At 40.1% G+C, this 24643-nt stretch overlaps 1 protein-coding gene across 2 annotated transcripts in view; it reads right to left on the bottom strand.

The window, feature by feature from the left end:
• The window catches only part of CWF19L2 (CWF19 like cell cycle control factor 2), a 66256-nt gene extending 42868 nt beyond the window's left edge, over positions 1-23388 (bottom strand). Inside the window, exons 1-8 of one of the 2 annotated variants that reach the window (XM_069014584.1) lie at positions 23318-23388; positions 10173-10283; positions 9336-9455; positions 7849-7953; positions 5434-5553; positions 4197-4290; positions 2927-3042; positions 1937-2643 (exon numbers count right to left, since the gene is read on the bottom strand). In XM_069014584.1, coding sequence (XP_068870685.1) covers positions 1937-2643; positions 2927-3042; positions 4197-4290; positions 5434-5553; positions 7849-7953; positions 9336-9455; positions 10173-10283; positions 23318-23383 — 1439 coding nt within the window. In that variant the 5' untranslated portion in view covers positions 23384-23388. The remainder of the gene's footprint in view (positions 1-1936; positions 2644-2926; positions 3043-4196; positions 4291-5433; positions 5554-7848; positions 7954-9335; positions 9456-10172; positions 10284-23317) is intronic. The other variant, XM_069014593.1, reaches the window with a different exon arrangement.
• Between the last annotated feature and the right edge of the window lie 1255 nt (positions 23389-24643).

The raw sequence follows: 24643 nt of genomic DNA, 5'->3' as shown, positions 1-24643 counted from the left end.
GCATCAGTCTGCTCATGGGAGCTGGTGAGTGACTGACTACCTTTGCATCACATGTTGTTGTTCCTTTCCTTCACTCGTTAAATTGCCTTTATCCAATAATGAGTTTTTCTCCCTTTTGCTCTTCTGGTTTCCCTCTGCAGGAGTGAGAATGAGCAAGCAGCTGGGACATGCTTAGCTGCTTGCTGGGTTCACATACCACACACACAAAGCAACAACCAGCTCCACAGCTTCTGCCCCATCCCCATTCACACCCCACAAAGGCAGGCGGAAAACAACTGTGGATTGTGCAGACCTTGTACCTGAACGAAGTCATGAACAATCCAAGACTCAAGAGGTGAGGAAGTCTCATAGGCTTCACTTCAGACACACCATGGATTATTCTAACCAGAAGTTTACAAAGTGCATTGAACTGGCAAACCCCAGGCACTTCAGTGCAATAACTATTGGGGCAATACATAGGAGAAGAAAAAGAATCACTAAATTTGAATGTCTAATAATGTCTCATGCATCAAAGGTTTAATGCTATCAGATCATTTCTTCAGAATAACTAAAACAACTATAAAAATATGCTTCTTATTTTCCAGCAAAACAGCACCTAGGCAAACAATAAAATAAACAACAAAACAAGACATGACAAACACTTAGGAATGGGACTTTCCATAGCGTGTACAAACTAGTCATACCAGAATTTGGAACTACTCTGGCATATACTCAAGCTCATGCTTTAAAAAAAGAAATAGATTAAGTGGACATCATGCAAATAATTTATACTTTTGCTATCAATGAAAATTTAAATTTCATTGGCTTCTACCAAAATACAAGTGAAAGCTGGAAAAAATACCCAACATACAAAATATAAAGAACTGTATAGACTAAGATGCTTGTTTCTGGTTAGCCATGCAGTACTCATTAATGTACACTTTTTCTTTGGAAATACACATTGAGATATATAAGTAGTACATGTAGGAACAATTATAAATAAAAGAAATACTTCATAACCCCAGTACAAGAAGTTTTTTCTGCAAGTAACTGACATAAGCATGTAAGAAAGAAGGAGTTATATTTGATCATATTTTATCAAATGCTTTTTTCAACCAAACCATATCATTCTTCTTACATACTCCAACCAAGAATATTTACTTGTTCAGCTTTCCCAAGCAATTAAATAAAATCTGACTCTAAAATACTTTTGCACATGCCCACAAATTATTGGAAAGATCTGAAAGAAAGGATTCATAGTAATAACCACACTAGTCAAATCACTAGAAGAGCCAGCAAGCTGCTAATACTGGAGAACAGGAGGCCTTAAGCAGAGCAAAAGGTCAGTTCTCTACAACTCACTTGTCTGACCACCTCTGCGCTGTCTCTCACAAAAGCCAATCACAGAAAATTAAATTCCTGCTGCCTATTAAGTGTGTGTTTCCCTTCCACTCCTATTAATGCTTCCTCTTCACCACAGAAAATACACTTTCTAATCAATACCTTCTACTGTTTTTCATATGCTACTACTTTAGCATATGAGCTCATCTCACAAGTGGCAAACCTGTCCCTGCTGTATTAATTATTCCAGTTTTTAGTCAGCATTTCCTAACATTTCAAGATTGCATTTTATAAATTCAATGATTGTTAAGATATTTTTCAGGGTTTTTTGACTAAGAGGCCAATTTTACTGCAGTGTGAACTAACATTAGAAGCAGAATAACCTATCATCAGCAATTCTCAAATGTGCTGAGGAGATAGGTCGGGTAGGGGATGTTCACTACTTCTGCTTAACTTCTTCCAGCTGCCCTTAGCTGGAGGCTAAGACTCCTCCTACAAACTAAAGAGATGTGGTATGATCAGTGCTTATACTGTCAAAAACAAGACAGAGCTTCTGTTACATTTTGCCATGAAAAATACAGCAAATAAAAACCAAGTAAAGATGCTCATAAAATACCTAGAGGATGATGTTTGTTTCTTCTCAGAGGTATTGCTTGCGTGCTCCTGTCGCGACTTCTCTTTTTCATCACTTGGAGCTCTTTTCCAGCTTTTGTCATCAATTTGTTCCCTAGTACCTGGTGATTTTTGATCAGGTTTTAATTTCTCATTGCTATCTTCTGTGTGTGTTCTGGTCCACAGTGCAGTATCCTCACCAGGTTTCTGGAAACGGCTGCTCAAGGAGCTATGAGCTGACAGTTTGGAAGAGGAGTGCTGGGACTTGGAGTCTCTGGGTGCACTGTAAGGTGATAAATCATCTTCAGAGGGTTTCAAAAATTTGTGTTTCATGTTGCTTAGAGATGAACTCTTTTCCTGATTTCGTTTTTCACTGGAGTATTTTTCTGCTTTGGAGCTGTAGCCCCTTAATACTGAGTCCATTCTACTGTGTCCACATTCCTGGTCTGCTCTTGATGCATCTCTTTTGTAACCCTTGTCTTCCTGCGCCCACCCCTTGCCATACTTCTCCCAATAGCTCCCAAATGTGTTTCTGTTTTTACCATCTTCATCTCGGGTCACTTTTTCAATATGCTGTTCTTTCCTCTCTTTCTTATCTTTCTCACTTTCTGAATAGTCAGTCTTCTTCCATCTTCCACTTCTATGATAATTTTCTGGTTTGGATGCAGCTTTTTCAGCTTCTTCTAATCGTGACTGAAATACCTCCATTGACTAAAGGAAAGAATAAAAAAGTCATACCACTTTTAAGGCCATGGGGTATTGTGTAAGTATTTTAAATCTGCTGTAGGATCCCATATATTAAAAACATTTAATAAGAAAAATATATTAAAGGCTGGGTAGCTTTAAACCCTTCATCACTTGAGAGAAGCTTCAGAGGCTGTTTTTTCCTGCTTCTTTTCACGTCTTAGACTACATATTAAGTACTTGTGCCTTTATATGAAAACCTTTTCCAAGCATCTATTAGTATGAAGAAAATTTAACTGAAGATCCTTACCCCATATCTCTCAGCTACAATTTCCTCAAAATTTCGTTTCTCCCTCTCAGCCTGCTCCTTCATCCTTTGGTATGATTTTCGCAGCCAACTTAATCCAGCATCTTCCACCACTGTAACTAAAGTAGAAAACAGTGAGAGATTGTAGCTTCACGTCTCAAGTAATTATTCCTATTTATCCTTACTCTGTATGTGACATTAAAGTTTCACCTAAACTTATTGCAAAAATTGAAGGAGTGCAAAAGAAAAACAGACAATATACAAATACAATTACATATTTTCATTAGTTAATGCCGCTTATACCTCAGCAATCCACTGATTTAATTTAAGCTTCTCTAGTTTATCATAGAACACAAGAAGTTTCCAAGACAGGAGTGGCAGATGAGAATTTGTAGAGTTTCTTTATGACACTAAAGAACCTTCCTGTTGTTTCCATCTGTGTCCATCCTTGGGCATACCCCGTACACACAAACAAGTGAACTGCCTTTCTCAGAAATTGAATGAGCAACCTACTGTTTCCCATGTGAGAAGCTAGCAGAGGTCCTACCATTCTGAACACACACTCACTGATGCCTGTCATCTCTTACAGATCGCTGATCTCTGTGACTCCCGGAAGTGGGCATGAGGCTATTGGTTTCTGGGACAGACTGTCCACAGGGAAAGGCTCTCAAAAAGCCACAGACCCCACTCTTTCCTGCTGACAGAATACAAAGACCCTTCTTATCACATAATAAATGTTTCATGACATTATGAAAAAGCCTTTTATTACTGTGTTTGCTGGAAATGGGCAGGATAATCCAGGGTAAGGAAAAAAGTGAAAAGGCTAGAGAAATAATATTTTTCACAAACTGCATCTGTAATGTACTTCATTTTGATGTGACTCAGCCTTCTGTGGGTGAATACTTTAAAACTATAATTTGTGCAATGGAATGAAAGGAACCAAATTAATTGACAACAATTTATCTTGTCTTGGTTAAATCATGCTTTTCTTTAATTAGTTCAAAATGGAGAATTTCTGTAAGGATATTGAAGGTCAAACTACTCAAGATTAAAAACCAGTGAAGAGAAATTCTGCAAAACAATGTACTATGATACTAACCCAATATTCACTATGCAATTTTCATCTAAATTTTACTTTTTTACATATATTAATAATACATACATACATTATTCATAATTCTGCTACAATAACACGAGGAGTAATTTGTTAGCAACACAGAGAACAGAAACTAGAGACAGAAATTTAAGATTATTACTAAAAGTTGCTGTTTACCTTTCTTAACTGAAGTTTCTTCATCCTTCTCTGGTGGCAAACCTGTACCACCGTCTTTCCAATAAGGATTGAGTTCTCTCTCAGACAGCACGGCCTAAACCAGAAATAATTTTAATGTGTGCATAGCATATGGTTCATATTTTATAGAATATCTGATAAATTTTGAAAGACTTGTGTGTGAAGTCTATATTACATTGTCAATTCATCACCACCACCTTTCATGGCCTAAGCACCTGTTTGTACACACTGATTTGGGGACCAAAGGAAAGCAGACACTCTGGTGTAGGAAATACAGGAGTATAAACCTGCATGGACAGCAAGTAGTTGGATGGGAGAGTCTATAGAAATCATACTTTCCTAGGATTAAGAATACATATAAATTGTCATTAACTATTTAATACATGCTGACATTCTAGTGATTTAAGATGTCCACATTAAACAGTCCTCCAACACCTCTGAAATAACGTTCAGGGAAAAAAATCATGCGGAGAAAAAAATTTTTGAAGTATTAATGCCTTGTCAAAAGACAATAACCAAGGCTCTGATTACTACACAAGAACAGTGATCCAGGTCAGTCTGGTTCCCAGGCACAACACAGCCAACTGGAAAACCTAATAGCAACAAACAGCCTACTGTGATGTATGAGGACAAGGAAATATTAGCTAGTGATCAGTAATTATCTTTTCAGATCAGACTACTACATTGCATCTAAGGAAGTGAATGAACAAATGAAGGAGCCATCAACTATATGTAAACAGAGTTAATTCAATGACAGCAACCCCTTCTCCAGCCAGACCCTGAGTCACTCGTGTTCACCAACAACTGAAACATGAAAGGCACAACAAATGCTCTGAGTTCTTTCTTTAGGAAAAAACAAGCCTCAGCACCATACACTTTAACAGAGTAACTTAAGTAAGCTTTTATCACACGAACCAATCGTGCTCCTTTTACACACTATGGAGAAGGCCAGACCAACAGTGTCATTGTTACTAACAGAACTTAGTACTAACAAAAGTAACTTTCTCCTTACCTAGAAGATAGTTAAAAGGCTTTTCTCCACAAGATAAGCCTGAAGTATGAAGCCTTCCATCCAAACACCAATTTAACTAAATTCATTATCACATCAGGCATTAGTTTTAATAATAAAGACTTACATATTCGAACCAATTTATTAGTTTATACATGACACAAAATTTAGTAAAATGCAGATAAAAATTAAGATATTAATTCCTCCTACCTGCTGAAGTTCTTGAGCTTTCTGTCGTTCCAATACTTTTTCTTTGTGTCTTTCACCTTTGACAGCTGCTACTGATGTGGTTTTCAATGACATGAAGTTTAAATTCATCCATTCTTCTCTCTTTAAAATAAACACAAAGAATTAGTGTTCATAATTCCAACAAAAACATGGCTTATGTACAAACCAAACCAGTGCAACTACTGACAAATGTTGCTGACAATAAACAGTATAGGTTCTACAAACACATATGAAATACTTCAATGAAAAGCAAACATGATTTTAAGAACCCTAATCTTCCAATTTTTTAATACTCCAACAGATTTTGTGTCTCCCTGTAATATGAAATACATATTTACAATGATATTTAAGATATTAGTAAACATGCAGATTGTACAGAATGCTAATTATTAGTATAAACAAATACTGTACATATCATTTTGCTAATTCTAATCTCATGATCTCTTATATTTCTTCTGCTGTATAGAAAATCTGTGATCAGTACCTGAGCATAGTTCATACCTCAGATATCCAGGCACTAACTGCACTCTCAAATTCAACAGTTCCACATCTAAATTCTGTGAACTCTACCCACAACAACAGCTAGAAAACTGCACCTACAAAACCTAAGCCAGACCAAGGAGATTTTAAAAATGAGGACTAGTCTAAAGAAAAGCAGTATATTAAAAGCCTAGATATATCTACTACCTTCATACAGGTAAAACCTGAAGCCTCAAAAGCAAGCAGTGACATACACATTGTAAGCAATTACTCTATAAAGACAAGTATTTGGAGCAATTCTATAATTCTAGTATAGCAACCAAAATTACATCTATTCTGAAACATGTCCTTGCAGAAGAATCTTCCTATCTTCAACAGAGTTCAAGTCTGAGTTGTCAATCTGAACAGATGCTATATGTCACTTTCTCTCTGTTATTTAAAAATTATGTTAGGCAACATGCCAGAGAATTTCAGAGGTGAAACAAAACATTTAATTTCTCAGATCTCCTCCAAGAAAGAGAAGGAACTGAAAAATGATCTATCTTCAAGTGATTCAATAATATCTATGTCCAAATCAGCAAGCTATGTGCATCAACAAATGTAGATGTGCACGGGACCTCTGGCAGTCATCTGATCCAAACCCCCACTCAAGCAGGGTCACCTAGGGCCAGTTGCCCAGGATCATGTCCAGATGGCTTGTAAATACATGCAGGGATGGAGATTCCACAACCTCTCCAGGTAACCTGAGCCAGTGCCTGATCACCCTTGTGATAAAACAATGTTTCCTGATGTTCAGAAGCAACATCCTGTAATTCCTGCTCATTGCCTCTGGTCCTGTCTCTGGGCACTACTGAAAAAAGCCTGACTCTGTCTTCTATTTAGGCTTCAAATCTGTGGTTTGGAGATTTTTTTTTTTTGTTTCTGTATTTCCTTTTTTTTTTTAAGTAAGCACTCTGGACTAGTCCAAGATGGGTCCCATGGAGCACCTTAGGTGTGCTTTGAGAACACTTCTTCTAATTTAGTTTAATCCGACAGAATATGGATTTATGTGCTCCAAGAGTTCTTCATTACGTGGGACAAAAAACGTAATGTAGGGATGACCATGACATGTCTGTCAAAAGCACATTCTTTATCCAAAACCACACAAGCCTAGGAAACACATCATACAAAAACAACTCTTGAAAACCAAATGGTTTTGCAGTATAAATTATCAAGACATTACTTCATACTTTATACTTTTCCAAGATAGAATTGAGAGACGCTTTTTATTTCTCCTAACAAGATGTACAAATTCAGAATGAAAAGCAGGGACATTTTTCAGAAGAAAAAACTTGAGACCCTAAATTAAAAATCATTTTCACATGACTAAGGATATCATGGTATATGACTACATTTGTTTCTAAAATCACCACAGTTCATTTCAGTATTACTCCATCTTCCAGAGTAAATACTGCTCACTGAGCACAGAATTCACCTAGGAAGACCAAAAGAGGCACTGATGTCATAAGTACTATTGCTGAAAAATTCTACATCTCTCTTTCTTCTATCTGTTTAAGCACCATAGAGGCAAAAATTTATTCAATCATAGAACAGCCACCAAAATTATGAAGAAAAAAGTAACATGTCTAGTCGAGACTTTTAAGATGATGTCTTCAAGAAAATCAAGCTAACTTGTTAGAGCCTCAAAACCTGATAGAAGGAATTGGTGCGGGGCAACATTAAGAGTAGTGCCTTGTTAAACACTAAGGATTATTAGGTAGAGAAGTCTTCCAATCAATGAAAAGTAGCATTTACCCAGCTGAACAAAGACATTTGTCTGAAAAATAGGTTTTGCTCAACACCCTGCAAAAGAGCACCCAAGAAACCTAAGCATGTTTCACAACCTTTTATCTCTGGAGTAGCTGTGAGCCTGCTCACCTGCAGGGAAGGTTCTTTTGCAGCATCTGGTTGCTTGTTGACAGAAGCCTTTTCTGTGTCATCTGACTGTGACACATTTGACTCAACCCATTCAACTGAAGAATCCTAAAAAGAGAGTTTAATGTAAAGAATACAAATAATACCCAAACACACTACTTGATAACATGCAATACTTACAATTATATTGATAATTAAAATTAATGCTGATTAGCATTACTAATATAATACTGTTTAATATTTAAAAATACTGATAATAAAACCAGAATATTGATATTCCCACAGAAGATTGTTTCTTTGTGATCAAAACATTCCACCATACTTCATGAGCACATCACAGTATGCAAAACTACCTCATACTGGCAGTTTATGTGCATAACTGCTAAAATGAAAACCAATTGGGTTTATGACATAACAAAAACAAAATTTTAAAAAATCTAAATTCATTACTAAGTATGTTTCACATTTAAAAAGTGACATAGCACAATATGAAGCACAGTACATACTATTGCCTGCTATTTCTGTATCTAGCTTCCTACACTTGCATTTGCAAACAGTGTACTGAGATTTTTCACTTGAAGCCAATAGGACTGCATTGAACAGAGTTTCTTTGTTATTTACATTAACCTGTCTTAGGAGTAACAGAGTTTGGATGGAAGTTACAGCCAGGACTGTGTTGTATCCTAGGAGTCCCTGTTGTGATCTGAAAGGTTTTGGTTACTCCCATGGAGAATGTGGGACATTTGTGCCTTTGGTTACTTCCCACACTGGTATTATAGTTCATCTCTGATATCAATCCCTGAAAAATAAATCTCATTATAATGCACGTTCCTTCAGTCCATAAAAGCAACTCTCTGAAAATTAAAAGTAACAGTGCCACTTGACTGGCACCAAAAATGCTGGGAAGATGTTTTCCACAATGTGGCCAGAAGGCAGCAACCAGATTTCAAATGCAGTCTCTGCACTGTTTTGCCAGAGTGCCCTTCCATGTGAAGGCATATCCTTACAGATTCAAATGTACAAGTCCTTCAGACCCATGTTCAACTCCCATGTTGTTGGGAGTGTCCATGGTTGAACATCTGTGGGAAAAGGCAGAAGTAATTCGTGCTTAAAATCAAAGTCAAGTATTTGCAATTTTAGACACCTCTTTCTATCACATACCACAGACTACGGGGTACCTAGGAAACTTTCCTCTCCCTACCAGAATGAGGATTTTGTTTTTCATTTTCTCTCTGCTGAAAAACTATAAATCCCTTATAGTTCCTAATGAGTGAATTCAATATTATAAAATTCACAAGCACTCACATAATAGCCTATTTTAAATTGATTAAATACTCAGTATATTAGAACTGACAAATTTTGCCACAATTTTTCCCAATAGAAAATTATGAGACTAAGCCTTAATTTTACTAACCATGTGCATCCACAGGGACTAAAATGGTTCAATTTCTAAGACTGTAATTTGAATTATTTTAAAATTTCTTACTTACTGAAGAACTATCAAGTAAGTCATCCTTTTTTTCAGATTTTTGTTTCTTACTTTTCTTCTTGTCTTTCTTAGCTTTTTTGGAATGTTTATCCTTTTTCTTTTTCTTCTGCACAGAATGTTCCTACAAGTAAATGTTTTTGAATGAGATCCAGTAAACCAAATCACCCATATACAAAAAAAATCATCAAAACCTACTTACCAAACCACACTGAAAAAAGGTAAAACACACATAACTACCTTTTACTACCCTCTCTCTCTTCTATGAAGGGAGGGGTGGGCTGGGGTGGGGTGCTGGGGCAGGGAGAACATACCTTGCATCAATAATCAATTTTTCTTCCCCTCTCAATATTTTTTTCACTGGAACTAAGGCACTATAACTATACAGATAGTATCTACTACACTACATTTATTTTGGTCAAACCTATTTCTTCAGATATCACTACATTATCAATACACATCCTTCCCTTGCTGAAATACCTGCACACTAAAAGCATGTGATTATTCAGAGGCTCCATTAAGGTTTCTCCTGTGAATGACCACAAATGAGACTGCTATGAAGCCTTGAATCCTCCAGATTTCTTCCCATGGAACTATTATTGTCTGATAGCACTTGCTCATCTGCATTTGGTAGAAATTAACACTGGAATTGAATGACAAAATTTCTTCCTCATGGTGAGTAAAGGATTATTACTACCTTAAAAAAAAACTAATATCAAAGCATAAATGAACCAGAAACTGGGATGCTTTTAAGGATCATCTTAAAGCCCTCAAAGTCTTCTGTTCATACAAACTTGATGTAAAGGTAACAATCTAATTCAATGATTTACAATTCTATCACCTTTTCCAGTTGTTCCATACGTTCACTCACATCAGCAGGCATCCATGTATCTTCACCTCCCAGATCCTTTAGCAGCTTGCAACTCTCCTTCTTTTCATAATTAATTTTGGCCTAAGATGAATAGAGAAGAAAAATAACCAGGTGGAGCTCAGTAGCATTTCCTTACAGACACACCTCTGCAAGCCACACTGACACAACCATACACAATGTTGAGAACTGCAGTTCAGGCTTCAGAACGTTCTTCCCTTTCTGGTTATGGAGATGAAACAAGAAATACTTTTACTACTTCCTCTGAAAAAATAACCCTCACTGCAAACAGTTTCAATACCTAACACGGATTTTTATAAGCCACATCAATAAAATAATTATTTTTTTCAGCCTCTGAAGTTCGCTCTATTTTAAGCATAAATATGACTTTCGGAAGCAAGTTTACTGAAGTATAACTTCTCTATCCCATCTATCATATGTCATATATCACCATACCCTGATTGAACAGGAGGAAAGTTATTTTATATTATTACAACCCTAATTTTGTGTTAGATAAGTCTTGCAAATTTTAACATGCCTTTGGTTTTTTGTCTATTTGAGGGGTTTCTCCTAAAATAACTAAAATCAAAACAAAAAGGTGGAGTTTGGAATTTTTATCCTTAAACACCAACTTTTACCAGAAAGTGTTGTCAAACATAAGCCAAGAGAACACATACAAGTTTTAAAAAGACCAATAATTAAAACAAGCAAATAAAAAACTCTCTGGAGATTAGACAGCAGTTGAGGTCTTTCCTCCTAGTCAGCTATCAGCTCTCCAGATCCAAGCCTGTGCCCTGCACCAGACAGTAACCTCCCTACCACAGGCCAGTTTCTCTTTTTTTGATATAGCCAATAAGGAAATCTGCAGCTTTTGTCCTGACAGAAAACAATGCTTGCAGGAAGATGACCAATACACTATAAGGGTTCAAAGAACAGAAATATATGCTAAAAAAATAAGAAAAAAAAGATTAAAAGAGGGTTTTTTTTAAAGTGCTAACTCACAAGATAGGACTGCTGTTTTTGAATATTGGCATCAGCATATTGAAAGTGGCACAACACAAGGAACTCAAAAAAAAAAAGACAAAAATAAGAACCCCACTACACATCTGTGCCCAAACAAAACACTCTTTTAAACCTTCATTGTCTACTTTCTCAGAAGCTCCAGGTGAAAAACTTTCCAATGCACTTAAATGCAAGCAAAGCAAGGCTGCTACCCAGACTTCTTCATTTTAACCAAAGGAATAGTGTAAAACAAACAAAAAATAGTATAAATCAGCTTGAATAAAGAGGCCAAGACTGAGACTTCCATCTAGAATGAAGCTGACAGTCTACAAAGGTGAATGCTACCTCTTAAAATTCAAAAGGCTGGCATAAAGAAAGAATGAGTTAAGAACACATTCAGACATCTATTCCAATATCAAAACATTTTCCAGTTTTTAAGTAAACAAAGCAACAAAAGAATGAGCAGGACTACAATTCAGTGAGAGTGAAAACAGCTGTTAAGCACCACATAGCATCACCAAAACCATCCAGGACTCCAAAAAACGCAGGTGTGTTTCCTGCTACCCCTTCATGATCCAGAGAGGTAACCCTGGCCACCCTAAGACATCGAGGACAACACCCTTGAAAATTCATGCAGAAATCACTGATTTATATATTCTCTTCTAGACCATATGGACAATGATGGCCCTTTTGTCTTAAAAATGTGTTCATCTGAGTAAAAGTAAACATGCCACATTTTTGAACAAGTGAAGGATAATAACCTCAGCTATGCAACTCACAAAATGTCTACAAGCCACAGACTACAAACTTAAGCTTATAACTGGAGAGAGATGAAACAGTGGATATAAAGGGAATCTGAATACAGTTCTAAATGGAAAAAAAATTCTTAAAAAACCAAACCATACTCCATTTGCTCCACAAGGAAACACAAAACAAGTTGCCAAGATGTAGACTGGAAAAAAAGACAGGCCTTCCCTATATACCACTTCCCTTTTGGTTGAGAAAGAACTGCAGCTGGAGTCAACAGCTCCCTTCCACCCCTTTTGCAGCTCTCAGGCACATAAATCTATGAACGCCACAAATAAAAGTCACTCAAGATCAACTTGTCACCATGTCTTCATTGTATATGCTCTCTGCCTGTCATGGAAGATTTAGCTTCTTATCATTTCCTATAATGACAAGTATATTTTAAATAACATTACTATTTTCTTCATGCTACCAAAGTTACAAATAAACATTGCATAAAGTTAGGTTAATGTTATAAATAAGGTACAAAAGGAGCTTTTATACTTTTTATTAGATCCAAAAATAAACAGAAAAAATGAAGGCAAGTATCTAAGTAATTGAGATATATGATCCTGATGAAAGAGGTGGATCATCAGTTTGGCTGAAGTACACACATACTCATTTAGAACACAGATTGACTAGAAATCATCATCAGACTATAGATTGCTGTCTCCTGAATACTGAACGAAACAGGACTGGGCAAGATGAATGTGTAGTGGCAGACTGACCACCAGGCTGTTGAAAAGAGAGACAGAAACAAAAGCATCAGGTGAAAGTTTGTGTCGCCTAGACAAAGATACAAAATATAGAAGATTCTTAAGAACATATCTATGCAAGCTCAAAAAGAAAAAAAAAAAGCTGCCTAAAGATCTAAAAATATGGAAGTTATAATTTCACCTAAAATATCATTTTAACACAAGACTAGAAAGTTAGCAGCAATACCCTCTAAATCTTTCTATCTCTAAAATCTAGCTCCCTCAAATTAGAATATTCATTTCTTATTGTTCGTGATGCTTTCCCCTCATACACACATAATTACTTCAAGTGGAAGTGAGGTGGAAAATCTGCCTACACTACTTTATTAGCTTCAAAACTTACCTTTATATTCTACTTTTCTTTTCAAAAGCTGCAGGGCTTACTAGGATGTCATAAAATGTAAAAAATTAAAAAAACCTAATTAATTTCCCTGTCAGGCTTACCGTTCTATCTATGAGGACCAACTCTAATAGTTTCACATCTGTCAACACACAGGAGTCCAAGCATTTAATTCACATTAAGGTTCATTAATACTTTTCATACCACAGGAATATCCAATAATTTATACTTTCCCCTTTACAAATCAGGTACATTTTAGGTCACCACAGCAATATTTTTAAGTTTTTTCTCCATAAATACAGGATAATACATTTCTGAAATACCCCTATTTCAAAAGTAATGCATTAATTATGCAAACGCCTGTGCATGTACACATGAACACATTATGAGCAACAATCTGTCAAGGAGGGCAAGCGTCATGCTACACTACGCACTTCCACAACACCCTAATAAAATTGCTCATGGTCTCCTTTGCAACAAAAACAAGGTGAAGTCTAAGGCAGGCAAGGCACTCTGCAAGCTCTGTTGATAAGATGCTATAAAAACCATAATTATTCTACAGCACTATGTCAGCATTTTTTGCCATGGTTGAAGAGAGCCACATTTTGCAGTCTTTAGCACGTAGGCGAAAGGGTTTTGAATTTCACAGATCCATCTGAATGTGGGAGGAAACCAAGTTCAAGGAACGTGCTTTCTGGTTTTCATCAAGCAGGTCATTAAGGCCAGCCCGCCCAGTAGCTGACAACACTATCTACTAAATGAAGACTAAAATTTGCTCCAAAGCAGCCTGTAATACACTGCAGTTGCAAAACACAAAAGCTATAAAAATTACATCATGCCACACCAGGAGGAAACAGGAAAGATCAAAGACACTGCCAACAGCCAAGTTAGAGGTCACACAATAAATGGAGCTTTGTTGGGGTGGCTCAGCCTGCTCGTTACACAGCAGTCCCTCAGGGATGTCCAGAAGGGATGGAGGGATGTCACCTAGGGCTAAAAATTTGCTCCCCAGCTCACAGAAACCCTGACCAACACTCTTTCCTGACCTCAACTCTATTTACTATTCCAGCTCTCACCAAGGCCACAGGAAGTTTTCTATAGCACTACAAAGGCCTTGAGATTTTCCACCTATAACCGCGGTCAACCTCTAGTTCTTCAAATGATAATCACCATGATTCAATAGTCAACTTCTTCAGCCAAAAGAAGAAAAACTCCCTTTACCTCCACAAGCAATCAGAAGAAAATCTACAGCACATCAGATCAATACGGTATGACAAAAACATTCAAAAGAGAGAGCACCAGCCAAGCTGCTGTCCTGGCTACCTGTGGGAAGGGCAGGGCTCCATTCCCACACCTCTCCTCTCTGCCCCTCAAGTGTTCCCACCACCTCAGCCACCCAGGCCTGTTTCTGTACTCCAGTCTCAGGGAAAGCCACTTCAAGGACCGCTCTGACACAAAATTAATCCCACCAAAAGCAGGGTGTGGCTTCCTGCAGACCAAGCTTACAAGGTGCCACTCTAGCAAGGTCATCGAGGCTATCAGTCTAAGCACAAGGAACTAGGGGGAAAAGTGCACTCTGGGGAAAAGAACTGTGGAAAAAACTTCCTTTCAGCAACAGCTTTCTGTTAGGAAATTTCAAAAAATCTAACACCTAGCCAGTCCTTCAGACACCAACATAAGGTATTCAACATATCTACAATCAGCTTTTCTTTCTAATTTTAGGATCATCTTCCATGCTATCATACAAACCACTCCACTGTTTTAACTGTTTTGATAATCAACTATCAGAAAGGTTACTGTGGCATGTATTACCCTCCCAGTTTCCATCACTCCAAAGCTCAGGGATAGAGAGCCCCCATTACAACAAGTTCACTCCAGGGAACTTGAACATACCCTTCTTTAGAGTTCTGATGCTTTTATACCAATTCTCTGTCTGAATAACACACTTATTTTTGTGAATGCTTAGATTATTTTTCTAGTCTCAATATTCCAATTATTGCTACATCCACAAAGATTTATCAAGGAGGACAACACTGGAAACACAAGAAAGAGCTTAGCTTCCACCCCAACGTGGCAACTTGCAACTGAGTCAGAAAGCTGCCCGCACCACCGCCTCCTCCAGACAAAGCACTGCCAACTGGAAAAAGTCACCCCTCTGTCATTTTCACCTGCCAAATGCACAGAAGAAAGGTCACTGGAGCGACTATCACTTCATTTACACTTTTTATGATCAATAATCAAAAGTCAGACGTGATTTAAAGAGCAGGCTGCAGGAGATGTCAGCCTTCAACCAGAAACATCTGCGAGGTACCAGTAGTTCTGCTGGTACACAAGCAGACACAACAGATAAATAGAAGCTACTACTGCTAGGACTGCTACTACTGTAAACAGGTATTTTGAGTTAATGTAGGACCTCTCCACTGCTGTGGCAAAGCAAGCTCTAGAGGAAGGCCTTACAGAGTATAACAGTGAAGACATATGTCTTCATCACTGACCTTCAAAAACGATGGGTCTGTTCAAAGACGTTGCTTGCAAAAATGCATACAGAGGTGCTTTGACAAAAATCTGAAAATCTTTTGTGAAAAGGCAGTATTCATTTCTCAGTACCGTTACTCTTCTAATATCTCAGACTTAAATGCTGAAGTGTTTATTCCCTTCAACAGATAGAGTTAGGGATGTAACACTTCATGAAGGATTTAAAAGGGAAAGAACAAAAAGGAGGTGCTTAGTATTACAGCACAGAAGCAACTATAACCCCTTACAGAGACATGTTTTGTTACTAATTTCTGCCTAAGGAGAGATTTCTGTAATTTTCCACTGAAAACTGCAACATAAAATACTGCCAAGCACTCCATCACCTCAGCAAATACTGATCACTGCAAAGAGGCAACTGTTAGGCTTTTAGGAGGAAATACCTGATCATAGTTCACGAGCAAAACCTGCTGATTTCACAACTTCTTTAGAGCTCTAATACTGTGAATGCAGTGATACTGTTATACACTGTTTGTTGGTTTGGTTTGTTTTAATTTTAAGTTGTATTTTCAAATAAAATAAAACAAAAAATGTAAACCAAAATTGAACGGAGAAGTCGAAGTCAAAATCATCGAACAAGATGCTTCCAAAAATAATGGCTTGCAAATCTCAAATAAATTTTTTCAGCAATATTAATAAGTAAAACTAAACACATAATTTCTTGTTTGTGCAATGAATTTGTTTGATGGTATCAATTTATTTTCATTGTTTCAATAATATACGTTATTTGACTGAAGTCTTATTTACCTACACTCAACTTCCAGTCTGTCAGTAATCCTTAAAAATCAAAAGGCAGGATTTTCTGCACAAGGAATGGTCAAATCACATCACCCTCGGAGGCCAAAGAGTGAAAGACTCAAAGTCCATGGAAAAAACCCAAGTAACAGAAGAGCAACCCTAAAATACAAAAATATGATATGATACCACTGGTGCAAGAATATTCCAAAATTTGAAGTCTTGATCGTTTGTACCAAGAAAAGAAGTGTTCATGTCTAGGAAAAATACACATTCCTGCACTTATCAAAACAACCATCAGATTATTTTCTTGCTGTAAACTTGTAAACCAAAATAGCAATGTCATGAACTATTGTGCTCATCAAAACAAGATGCTATTTCTGAAGCTTAGTAACAATTTGCATGTCAACACTTAATTATTTGATTACTGATCATTATCATAAACATTATCAGTCGCTGGGTTTTATCAGTGCAGTTTGGAAGACAGACTACACAAATAAAAGAATACACCTCCAAAATTTAAAAGGGAAATCTCGATCAACGGATTGTGTGGCATTTTGGTTCTTCAAAAGAAGTGTAAGTTCAATATTTCATAACAAAAAGCTCCTTAAGGTGAGTTGGCTGAACATCTCATCTTTCCAGAAACAGAACTGCTAAAGTACAGTTATTTTTGCAAACTTCTCAGATTACCAGAAGCAAAGAATACACAGCTTTCAAACTGTATTTCCCAAAGTAAAAGTCTTCCAGGATCGCAATCACCAAATAACTGTCTTGACTATGTTAGCCAGCTGTGGTAAGTTCCTGCAAATCTCTTGCTGCCTTTCTAACCAAAACAATCAAAACACATTGAGAAAAAGTCTTGCAATAGTTTTCTCCCAGTTCTGTTCATAAAATCATTAAATATCCTGAGTTGGAAGGGACCCACAAGGATCATCAAAGTGCAGCTCCTGGCCCTGCACAGGACAACCCCAAGAGTCACACCATGTGCCTGAGCGTGTTGTCCAAATATTTATTGAACTCTGTCAGGCTGGTGCAGTGACCACTTCCCTGGGGAGCCTGTTCCAGTGCCCAATCACCCTCTGGGTGAAGAACCTTTCCCCAATATCCAACCTAAACTTCCCCTAACACAGATTCAAGCCATTCCCTCAGGTCCTGTCACTGGTCACTACAGAGAAGAGATCAGTGCCTGCCCCTCCTCTTCCCCTCCTGCTCCCCTGCTGGGGAAGCTGCAGACCGTGATGAGGCCTCCCCTCAGTCTCCTCTTCTCTTACACTGAACCAGCCAAGTGACCTCAGTCAGTCCTCATACGGCTGCAACCTCTAAGCCCTTCACTGTATTTGTGGCTCTCCTTTGGACATTCTCTAATATTTTAATGTCTTTCTTATATGGTGGCACCCAGAACTGCACACAGGATTTGAAGTGAGGCTGCCCCAGTGCAGAGCAGAGTGAGACAATCCCCTCCCTCGACCGCCTGGCTGTTCCACTGCAGCAGGCAGTCCAACCATAATCCAAGTAAAGCAGAGAAAAGTCAATACACTTAGGACATTAATCTGTTCTCACACAGGCAGCAACAAGTCCATTTCTGAAAAGCAGACAGCAGAATATTAACGTGGCAATTATTACATCCTCACGCTTGCACATTATAAAATGCTAAATTGACTTTTCACAGAAATAACAGAATAGCTACAGAAGAAGTCTTAAAAATGTTGCCCTTTTACATAACTTAATATTTTGTTATTGGGTCCATAAATGGGAAGAGGAAACATGCAATGAGTTTAAAAAAAAAAAAGTTTAATTCCTAAATTTCTCTATTGGCCAAATTAGAGATAAAGGAATCTCTACAGCTTCTTTTGGCCCACATGGACTTGTACAGGACAAAATGCTTACGATACACTTTAGCTACATTCTAAAACTTTGGTATAGAAAAGGGGGTGGGGGGGGAAGCTCCCAACCTTCAATATGTCCTCTCCTTACTTCAACTTTTCAGTCTTACTGCAAAGAAAAAGAAGTAGTTCAAGGACATTCACAAGATCACGAACACAGCAAATTCCACAAGCAATAGTAAAGAAAACCATTTGATCATTAATGTATGTTTCAGTATTACCCAATGCACTCAAGAGAATCTTTGAAAATCAAAGAATCTGACTTAGCTTTAGTTTGCTTGGAAGTGAAAACATAAGAATGAGGAAATATAACACAGACTCTATACTGTGACTTTCAGTAAGAAGCTGAAAAGTCACATCGGGGAAGTTTCTCATTGGCCATAGAGGGACCAAGCACCTATAATGGTTAAATTCTGTAGAAAACAACAGCATTGTCTCCAGATCCATTCCTAGACTCCACAAAAAATGGATCTGAAGAACCACAGTGGCTAGTATTTCACAAATTATACTCCATTATGTTTCCCTGTATCGAATTTCTCAGTGCTCTGACATTCTCAGACCTGAGAATCTAAGCTAGTATCCCAACTAAAAAATGTCCAGTAATGCTCAGGAAAGCTGAAGTGTATGCAGGCTTAAGTCCAAAGTGAGCCATCTCCAAAATATTCCTGCAACTTCCAGCAATCTGGGGCTCAACAACTTTTCAATCAGTAACTTTCAACATGTATTTTAGATTTTAGGCTACTCTTATCTGGATGGAAGCGCTGTGCCAGTATTTGCAACATGCTATACAAGAGACTGTACAATTTCTCTGTGCATCATCTGAAAGTTCCCTTCTTTTGTCTGCTCTGAGTTGGCTACCTGCAAATCCCTTAATACAACCTAGTTCTTGACCTGAAAGGACCGGCAGACAGCACTCCTCTTTCCCTTCTCCACATCATTTAACAATTTTACAGAACTCTCTTGTATTAACTTTATTTTCAGCCTATCCTTCCTCATCTCAAAACCTCTAGAGTCCTCGGACAGTCTGCACCAAGATCATCTCTGCACCTTTCCTCCCACCTTCTCCAAGGTTGTTTGGTTCTTCTTGAGATGCTGGGACTAGGACTGCATAAGCTATTTCATATTGCACAGAAATGAGTAATATGTCTGCACAACCATTTGCTTTGTTCTTTCCTCTTCTCACAGTAGTTCTAACACTTCATCATCTTTTGTAACATCTATATAGAGCTATTTATTCCCCAGTTGTTAGTTCTGAGTGGTAAAAGCCAACTCTGAACCTACTGCTGTACACAGAAAATCAGTTTTGCCTTACTCCAGAAAATTAGGGTTGTGCATTCAGTTTTCTTTAGTATCACACAAAAATTGCACATATATTTTTAAGATATTCATGTAGGAGTAATTTGTATTCACTGCATTTTAAAAATATGCTGAACAATCCAATGATGGTCTGTTTCTCGTTCAAGTCAAAGAAAATGACAACATTCAACACAGATGCTACATACATACCTTTTAATATACTACATCTTAGCAATAAGAAAACACATCAGAGTTGGTTTCATTCTAAAAACTCCACGTCAGTTTCTCTAATATTCTTCAGCAAGGTTGATGAGCAGAATATATTGACACTAAGAGTTAGGACCTATGAAGCTACAGTATCATCAAAGGACTTTTGAGACATATCCTAACAGTGTAGTCAAAAGTGTAGCCCCTGTACTCAAGATACCATGCTTTTTAGCAACAACTCAAACTCTGCCAAAAACAACCTGTGCCCTTTCTCCCCACACACTGTCAGTATGAAGAAGTGTTCTCATTCCCAATGTCAACCTTTCCCCTATGAGAGTGGCTTTGGCTCATTGCTGTTGTGTTTCTCCAGCAACCAAACCTCCTTCCACAGCTTTACTGCCTCCCTAAACTGACTTACCCAAACATGATTACAGGTTAAATACAAATTCATTGCCTTTTCCACAGATTGCAGCCTATTTAACACCAGTTGCTATAAAAACATCACAAAAGCATTTAATGCTACATGTAAAATATTCTTACTTCAAATTAACAGTATTTTAGAGGTAGTAACAAAAGAAGTTAAAAGCATCCACAGAGATTTTGGTAAGAGGAAGTTGTAGCAAAATTTTTATATAACATCCTCACAGGACACTTTTATTTCATGTTAAACTGTTGATGCAAACAGAGGTAAATAGGAAAAGAGGAAAACTATTATTTCATAAACTACTGCAATGTTTGACCCTGTAAAAAGCTTTCACAAAAAGTAAGCATTTATCAACGTTTTTTTAGTCAGGCTGGCAGCTTGTCACAAGTGGATCCTCCAGGATCAATATTGGGCTCTACAGGCTCAACATCTTCATAAATTATGTGGATGATGGGACTGAAACCTCATCAAGTTTGCTGGTGACACCAAACTGGGTGGTGGACATGTCACGAAGGCAAGACATCCTACAGAGACACCTGGAGAGGCTGGAAGAGCAGGCTAGCAAGAAATGTATGGAGTTTAAGACAGGGAAGTGCAAGGTCCTGCATGTGGGACGACATAATCCAAGAGCCTAGTACAAGTCTGGATCTGCATGGCTGGGAAGCAGCCTTGCTGAAAGCGTTCTGGGGGTCCTGGTGGACAGGCTGGCAGGGTCAGCACTGCACTGCTGCAGCAACAAAGGCACTGGATCCTGGGCTGAATCTGCAGGGGCATCGCTGGCACAGACAGAGACATCACCACCCCACTCTGCTCAGCCTTCGTCAGGCTGCACCAGAGCACCGTGCCCAGCGCTGGCCCCCACTGCTCAGGAAAGACACAGATAAACTGGAGCGTCCAAAGAAAAGACATGAAGATGATCACAGGGCTGGAAAACCTGCCCTGTGAGGGAAGACTGAAGGAGTTAAGCCTTTTTTTCCCTCAGAAGAGACACCTAAGGGAGGAAACTCATCACAGTATTCCAGTAAAGGGTGTTCTATAAAGAGAACAGAAGTTCTCTCTTCACAAGGAAGGAGCCACAGGGAGAGGACAAGGCATTCCTGCTGAGGAATACCTTCGGTGCAGATAGCTCAGTGTGCAGCTGCAGTGTGAGCTGCAGGTTGGGCTCTGGGTGTCAGGAAATGATGGGAGCCCGAGGCAAAAGGCTGTGAACTGGTGCTGTCCCTTTGCACAGCAGACACACCTTTGGGGCCAGCCAGGAGAGCGGACACACAGAGACACTGCAGGAGCCAAGGACTCAGCAGGAGCACCCCAGACTATGGCACACTTACGACTGCAAGGGTATAAAAGCTCAGGCATTCGGTTGTTCAGGGTCCCTCCCTGGAGGCACCCAGGTCAAGCTGGCTTTGTGTTCTGCACCACAATTAAATTGTTCTAAGGATCCAGATGTCTGTGACTCTGCTATGGAACACCTGGGGTCAAGCTTGGTAAGGGAAACTTGTCTGACTGAGTGTGAGTGATGCGTGTAGGGAGTTAAGCAGTGCACGCGTTGGCTCACTGGAGCTGCCCTCTGCAAAGGGGCTTCAGTGACAGCCTCAGGCGGTGGGAGTGGGACTCAGGTGGGGGACTGTGCTTCCTGAATGGTCAGAAAGGAAAGTTTCCTTAACCCCATCACTGGAGTTTTCAAGACATGACTGAACAGAGCACTAGATAATCTCACCTGGGCTCCTTTTCCCACAAGGGGTTGTCCAAGTGATCTTTCAAGGTATTTCCAATCAGAGCTGTTCTAGGATTCTAAGCCAGTGGCACTGGCCCAGACAGCTTGCTGTACAAGTGGCACCAGCTGAGAAGGCAAGGTAAAGTAGGATAATAGTGTCCTACATAAGTTTTGCTTGCTGTTAAGTGTATTTTCTGAACATCCAAGAGGTTGAACTGAGCAAAGGAGCACTCCTAAATACATCAAGTAAAACAACAGACATCTTAACATCAACAAACTTTTGCAGGGTAGTGTGATTCACTGTTACTAAGTTAAATGTATTTCCTTTTAACTGCTTATCAAAAGGGGGGAAATCACTGAAGAGAACTTTTATTGCCAAGAAACTGTTCCAAAACTGTACAAGAGAGATGCCCACATGATACAATACATGAAATCCCCTCTCTTTCTGCTTTGCCTTGAGAAAAGGCATCACTGCTGTGTAACCATCACACTACTCAGGCCATTTTCCCATTACTTATTTTCTGACAATGTCTTTGCCCAGTAAGATTTGGTTGCTCCTTACTCTGGCCTTCCTTTTGTCAAAAGCCCATCACCACAACCTCATAGTCTTTCCATACTCTGTCATCCTCTTATACTTTTTTTGTTATTCCCCCTTAAACTCCAAAATAAGCCATGTCACCTAAGTGATGCACCATTTATGACTTCAGCATTCACTTTACCTACAAGTCACAACAAGAATCACCACAAATACCAAAATCAGCATATAGGCAGATTTTGAACAAAATTCATCAGGGTTAGCACGGGTCTCCAAGTCACAGCAACTCTACCAAAGCACCTGCGAGTGGGAGCCTCCTGATTCTTGCCTTACACTACAGCAACATATCAGGCAAGTCATCAGGTTCCCACTTCTTAACACACACACACAACTTCAAGTTATTACCACTCCATGACCAGAGTGTTGCAATGGAGAGATACAGACTCTTTAGTAAAGACAGACCACAAGACAAGGAGGAGATGCCTTTTATGTCTCATTTAGGAAAAGGCTGAGAGCTGGGCCTGTTTAGCCTAGAGAAGGGCGGGGAGTGAGGGTGGTGCTATCTTACCAATGTATAAAAAAATCTGAAATGAGAATGTAAAGACGACCGACTCCAGCTCTTTACAAAGGTGTAAGCACAGAAATACATAATAAGTGGAACACCAAGAGGATCAATACCACAAGTGGCAAAACGCACGAGATCAGGTGGGTGTCACTCAGAAATTCCAGAGTGCGTCCTGCCACTCCCGGTGCCGCAGCCCAGCTCCCCTCGGCACAGAAGGGGCTCTCCCCACGTTGTCCCCTCCTCAGGCTGCCACGGCCGCGGCAACCTTCAGGAGCGCCCAGCCTAGGGAACGAGGGTGTGCTGAGCAGCCCCAGGGCAAGGCTGGGCCAGGCCGGTCACCCCACCTGAGCCAGCAGCGCCTCCCGCTCCCGCTGCTCCCGGCTCCGCTCGCCCTCCAGCCCGGACGCCATCGGCAGAGCCCGCCGGAAGCCGCGCAGCGGCCGTACGGCAGCCCCGCCGCGACACTGTCGTGAACAGCGTCCCGGGCAATGGCGGGGCGGGGTGGCCGCGGCTGCTGCTGGCGGGGCCGCGGGATACGGCGGGGACAGCGGGAACAGCGGGAACAGCCGGGCACAGGGGCACGGCGGGCACAGCGCCCGCCCCGTCCGGCGGGGACCTCCCCGGAGCAGAGCTCTGGTGCCGGGCCCCTCAGCCCCTGTGCGAGCTCCCCAGCGTCCGCCGCGACGCGCTCAGCTTATGACAGGGTTATAGAATCATAGAATATCCTGAATTGGAAGGCGCCCACAACGCTCATCGAGTCCAACTCCTGCATAAGAGCATCCCCAGGAATCACACCATGTGCCTGAGAGTATTGTCCAAGCGCTTCAGGCTGGTGCTGTGACCATTTCCTGGGGAGCCTGTTCCAGTGCCCAACCACCCTCTGGGTGAAGGACCTTTCCCCAATATCCAACCTAAACCTCTTCTGACTCAGCTGCACGCCGGTTTCCTCGAGTCCTGTCACTGGGCACCACAGACAAGAGATCAGTGCCTGCCCCTCCTCTTCCCCTCACAAGGAAGTTGTAACTGCAATGAGGTCTCCCCTCAGCCTCCTCTTCTCCAGGCTGAACACACCAAGTCACCTCAGCCACTCCTTGTATGGCTTCCCCTCAAGGCCCTTCACCATCCTCGTTGCCCTCCTTTGGACACTCTCCAATAGTTTAATGTCTTTCTTACATTGTGGCACCCAAATCTGCCCCCAGCACTCGAGGTGAGGCCGCCCCAGTGCAGAGCAGAGTGGGACAATCCCCTCCCTTGCCCGGCTGGTGATGCTGTGCCTGGTGCCCCCAGGACAGGGTTGGCCCTCCTGGCTGCCAGGGCACTGCTGACTCGTGTACAACTTGCCTCTGACCAGGACCCCCAGGTCCCTTTCTTCAGCACTGCTCTCCAGCATCTCATTCTGCAGTCTGTCCATACATCCAGGGTTGCCCCATCCCATGCACCCAGGTGGGTTCCCCACACCTTGCTCACAGCTCACCAGCCTCGCAGGCAAAGGTCACAGCAAACAGCATGTTATGGCACAGCAGCTTATTGGAACCCTGTGCTGCTTGACCAACAGAACCACACAGCCCCAGGATAGGCATTAAGGAAACTTCCCTGCCCAGCCATCCAGAAGCCACTCCAGCAGTCACACTCATATCACCTGAGTTGGACCTGGCAGCTACATACCCCAC

Source organism: Aphelocoma coerulescens, chromosome 1, assembly GCF_041296385.1.
Source record: "Aphelocoma coerulescens isolate FSJ_1873_10779 chromosome 1, UR_Acoe_1.0, whole genome shotgun sequence".
Classification (NCBI taxonomy): Eukaryota; Metazoa; Chordata; class Aves; order Passeriformes; family Corvidae; genus Aphelocoma; species Aphelocoma coerulescens.
The sequence above is the reverse complement of the archived record's forward strand: the minus strand, read 5'-3'. Positions and strand labels throughout refer to the sequence as shown.